At 55.5% G+C, this 5,124-nt stretch overlaps 1 protein-coding gene across 2 annotated transcripts in view; it reads left to right on the forward strand.

Moving 5' to 3' along the window:
* The window catches only part of HOMER3 (homer scaffolding protein 3), an 11,417-nt gene that overhangs the window by 5,559 nt on the left and 734 nt on the right, over positions 1-5,124 (forward strand). Inside the window, exons 5-8 of one of the 2 annotated variants that reach the window (XM_008644982.2) lie at positions 1,258-1,379; positions 2,197-2,353; positions 3,981-4,091; positions 4,773-4,853. In XM_008644982.2, the coding sequence (XP_008643204.1) occupies positions 1,258-1,379; positions 2,197-2,353; positions 3,981-4,091; positions 4,773-4,853 (471 nt within the window). The remainder of the gene's footprint in view (positions 1-1,257; positions 1,380-2,196; positions 2,354-3,980; positions 4,092-4,772; positions 4,854-5,124) is intronic. The other variant, XM_017727517.1, reaches the window with a different exon arrangement.

Below are 5,124 nucleotides of genomic sequence, written 5' to 3' on the forward strand. Positions count from 1 at the left end.
CCTGCCCTCCCCACCATCCCTTCTGCCACTGTCCCAGCTGCTGATTCCTGGCCTGTGCATTAGCAGAGCTCCAGACACGAGTTTCATCTCTGAATAATTGATTGTGTGTCTGTTTGCAAGTGAGCACAGAGCGGATCTGTCTCCTGGAATTAAATCAGGCCTCCCTTCATTTCTGCATCTGCGCTACTTTCTTCATGCTTCACATTTTCTGGGCTGGGGAATTCCCAGAATAGCATCTCTTCCTTGTCCTCTGGTACCTTTTAGGGCCAATCCCCATCCCATTTAGCAGCCCCAATCTCAGGGTGTATCCTTGGGGAGAATGGAAGAGACACAACAGTGAGGAGCATCTTCAACTCTTCCCAGGTTCACACCACAGGAGGAGCTTCTGCCCCTTCCTGCCTCCGTTTCTGAAGTGTGCAGGAGCAGGAGCCATGGAGAAGGATTAACTGTAGGGGCAGAGGCTGTTTTTTCTCCCACACCTTTGGAAAATGGGTGCCAGAGTCCCCTGAGCAATGACAGAGTTTTTCTCCCTGAGAATGTCACCTGGTGTCTGAATTCCAGCTGAACCGAACCCAGGAGGCCTGGCAGCTCTGTGTTTGGAGTTTAAATCTTCCCACTGCTCTGAGAACCAGCAAGAAAATCCTCTGAGGAATTCAGCAAAGGCTTGAAAAGGCCACTTTGAGCAGCTGAAGTTTGGGCCTGGCCACGGGACTCAGGTGACAGGCTGTGACACCGATGGCATTTCTCAGGGGGAGCTGAGGGCCAGAGAATTCCCTGTATCCCAGCAGGAGGGAGGGATGGCTGTGAGCTGTGAGGCCACTGCCCTGGGATCTGGTGTGCCCTGCACTGGGATCTGTCCCCCCCTGCACTGGGATCTGTCCCCCCCTGCACTGGGATCACTGCCCCAGCCCAGTGTGGAGACAGGGACAGGGAGGATGTGGCGCTGCTGGAAGAGCAAAGCACCAACCTCCCTGTCCAAGAGAGAGCTCCCAGAGCCACCCCTGTGCCATGGCTGAGGGGGTTTGTCACCTCCTGTCACCTCCTGTCACCTCCTGTCACCTCCTGTCACCTCCTGTCACCTCCTGTCACCTCTTGTCTCGTGGACAAACCCAGCTCTCCCTGAGCTGGCAGGGATCCAGGTTGGTCCCAGGAGTGCAGGGGCTGAGAATTGACCCCGTGAACCCAGGCTGGGTTCGTGGCCACAGGGCCAGTCCAGGCCTCACTGCTGGTGGTGACCACCCCTCCTTCATCCCCCAGGTACTTCCCAGCCCCATCATCAGCTCCAATGGGCCGGGAGAGGATAAATTATTCCGGAGCCAGAGTGCTGATGTGGAGATAACAACGGAGAAGGAGAGGCTGAAGAAGATGCTCTCAGAAGGGTGAGGCTGCCACGAGTGCTCCTGACTCCCAAACTCTGTGCTCTGGCAGCATTTGGTGCATGGCTTTGTCATCCCAAATAATTCTGAGCAATTCTACTCCTTTAGATCTCAGAGTAATGTCCCGTGTCTGCTTCTCAAACCCTCCACTGGATTCATTTCCCCCTTTCCCAGCGGGAAGTTGCTCCAGCTTGGAAATGTGCTGCTCAGGCAGCGTGGGAAGGAGGATGCTCTGTGCCTGCAGCAGGGATGGGTTGATGCCAGTTATCTGCAGATCAGTAGTTTGTGATACCAGGAGATGTTCACACTTTTCCAGCTGGCCCAGGGCTGTGTTTGTGTTAATTCCCCTGATGATTCCAGCAAAGTCCCTGCTGCTTCCTCTCTTTGTCTCTTCAAAAGACTTGGGGCTGGATTCTGCCCTGTGGCTCCTGTCAAGCTCCCAGCTGAACACTTAAGAGTATTTTTAAATCAAAAGCAAAGTGTCCTTTGCTACTTTCTCCTGAGTCTGGGCTTTATTCAAAGCAAACTCTGCTCTAATACGGATTTTTGAAATGGATTCACAATCCCACGTTGCAGAACCCCTTCAGAGTACCTGGATCTCCCCCACCCCATTAACCTCAGTGTCGTTTGTGCAGCTTCAAGTTTGAAAGCCAAATATTATCCAGAGATAAAGGACAGAGGGGGAGATTCAGAGCTGGAGGAAGTGTTTAAATTTGGGAAGCTGGAGAGAAACCTATGGAAGAAGAGCACTCAGAATGGGGAGAGAAGCCTCCACCCCTCTCCTGAACCTCTCCCGAACCTCTCCTGCTCTCTCCCCCAGCTCCGTGAGCGAGGTGCAGTGGGAAGCTGAGTTCTTCAGCCTCCAGGACAACAACAACAAGCTGGTGGCTGCTCTGCACGAGGCCAACGCCAACGTGGACCAGTGGAAGAAGCAGCTGACGGCGTATCAGGAGGAGACGGAAACGCTGCGCCAGCGGGTGAGCTCGGGGCAAACCCCAGCCCAGATGCTGCCCTTGACCCCCTTTTGCCATCAAATCCAGCAGATCCAGGGTGCTGCATGAGCCTGGCAGGGAAATCATGTCAAGAAATGAGGTTGTGTGTGCTGAGTCCTTGTGGGGAAAGGGAGGAAACCAAAGTGCAAAGTCACAGAATTTCAGCTTCCCTTCAGATTTTCTGGAAGTAATTCCCAGCTTCCAGCAAGATTAAGGCCTGTTTGCCCCAGCCAGGCATCAGGGCGATGTGTGGCTGCTGACAGGAAGGATGAAGATTGCTCTGGCTGCTATAATTAGCTCGGATCCGAGCTGCAACATCATGAAACCCGTGTGGCGCAGCACAAACAAGCCCTTGTTCCCTTGGAATAACGGGATCTTTGACCTCCAGAGTGGCAGGGAGGTCACAGCCCGACTGTGTGGATCTGGGCAGGGGAGTGACAGTCACACGGGTGGCTTTGCTGGGAGGGTAGAGCCCTGGAGTGCTCGGAAAAGGCTTTTAAGGACAGCTGGGGTTTGGCTGGGAAAGGCCTCTGGAGCCTTGGAGAAGGAGGCACGGAGCCATTGCACTTGGAGATGGCTCATTGAGGAGCCAGCAGGGATTTGGAGCAATTAACAGCTGTTTGCACTCGATGGCTGTGGTGTGGCCAGGGTGTGCAGTAAACATCCATCCCTCAGGATTGCCGGTGCCTGGTGCTGGTTCCCAGTTCTTGTGGCTGGAACAGATTTTCTTCTGCTCTGCAGCAGGAGCAGCAGAGACCTCAGTGTGTGGCTGGCTGGGGGTGGTTCTGGGGCTGGCTGGGTCGGGCTGACTTTTCCCTGCCCCTGCTCTGTGCACACTCAGCTGAGAGCTGGGAAGGAGGATTTGGGGAGCCTCGGCTGGAGGACAACACTGGAGCCATGGCAGAATCACAGAAGAAAACTGTAACTCAGTGAAACATCTCAATTATTGTCCCTAAATCAGAGCATTTTGGTGGATTCTGGCCACCACCCTGTGATCCTGGCAGCTCACAGCCACCCTGGGCATGGATCCAGTGCTGTCCTGCTCCTGGGAACACCAGGATGTGCTGCCTGTCTGGGTGAGGTCCTTGTCACTGGAGGTGTTTGCAGAGCTCAGAGCAGCCCCAGTGGGAGCCTGGCCCCAGCGAAAGCTGCTGCAGCCCTTGTGATGAGCTTTAAAAATGAATCCTCCTCATGAATAATCCAAGCCACCGAGCTGAATGTTTCAGAGCTGGGGAGTACTCTTGGGCAAGCCCTTCCAGCTCAGCTGCTGAGCTGCAGCAACTCCCTTTTCCTAGGAAATCTCTTCCCAGAGGTGTAAATGGAGCTGGATCTTTGGGCTGGAGGCTCAGGTTCTTGGTGTCAGCCAGTTCAGCTGTGCTGAAGTGCAAAACTCCTGGAGAAAGCACAAAGTCTCTAAACTGGGTTTTTTAGCCACAAAGTGTTTCTGGGTGTGATCCAGGCAGAGCAGAAGGAATTTTTTCCTTCCAGCCCCAGGTGGGAGCTGCTGTGAACTCAGGTGGGTTTCCAGGGAAGCCTAAACATGGCAGAGAACGGCAGTGGGTGATGAGGGGGGAGGAAATTCCTGCAGCTCTGAGGGAGCCTCCCCTTGCAGGTGGCAGAGCTGGAGTCGCAGGGGACTCACGATTCCTCCAGCGAGAACAACAAGGAAGAGCTGAGCCAAACCCTGGAGGAGCTGGAGCTGCTGATCAAGGCTAAAGATGAGGTGAGACTGTGATAACCCCCCCAGCCTGTCAATCACCAGCAGCCTGTCAGTCATCAGAGCTGCTCTGAGCTCAGGGCCCTCGTTATTCCCTCCCCAGGAAGCAAAGCTGAGGAACAGGGAAGCACTGGGACATGCTGGACATGCTTCCCGTGTCCCCAGCCTGGAGTGGAGAGGCTCAGACCCTCTGCAGAGCTCTCTTACCCCTTCCCCTCTCAGCCATCTGTGGTGGCAGTTGGCCTCTGGTGTGGTAATTGCTCCTCCCTTTTGCTGCATTTAAATGAATGAATGATTTAAAGCAGGGTTTTAATTACAGAGGCTGTGGAGGAGGGGAGGTGTGGAGAGGATCTCTGCGATTTACACATCCCTGCTGCTGGCCTGGTGCAGGGATGGAGCCACAGAGCAGGGACTGAAGAAGGGAGGGAGGTGTTCTGGGGTTCCTGATCCTCAGAGGAGATCTCTGCCCCCTCCCCAGGCCTGGAGCAGAAGTGCTGGGGCAGAGCTGTGCAGGGGCTTTCACCCAGGTACAGCAGACGCAGCTCAGAAAGGGAGGTGTGAAAATGTGGAGCTGCCTGTGGTTCTGTGCTCCTTGGAGCCAGGGAAGAGGCCTTGGCTGGGAGCTGGGAGCTGTTCCTGCTGGCAGAGGGGTGGCTCTGACACGAGGCTCTCCCTCCCGTGCTCCAGGAGATCCAGATGCTGAAGAGCCAGAAGTGCGGCCGGTGGGAGGCGGAGGGGGAGCGCGAGGAGACGCTGCAGAAGCTGCAGGTAAAGGTGGCACACCTGGGACAGCTCAGCTCCCAGATCCATCCCCACATCTCCTTGGAGCCACAGAGGGAATGCCAGAGGGCTGCCACGCCTCTGGATGCTGGGAGCAGCTCCTTGCCTGTGTCTCTGCCTCCTGCCACCCTCCCTGTGTCCCTCAGGGATGTGACACAGGGCACAGAGAGCAGCCAGCAGCAATCCCAGCCTTCCTTTTCTCTCCTTGAGCACTTCCAGCAGCCCCTGACATGGGACTGTGGCAGAGCTTGGGGTGTCC

This window comes from Corvus brachyrhynchos, unplaced genomic scaffold (genome assembly GCF_000691975.1).
Source record: "Corvus brachyrhynchos isolate BGI_N302 unplaced genomic scaffold, ASM69197v1 scaffold212, whole genome shotgun sequence".
NCBI classification, from domain to species: domain Eukaryota; kingdom Metazoa; phylum Chordata; class Aves; order Passeriformes; family Corvidae; genus Corvus; species Corvus brachyrhynchos.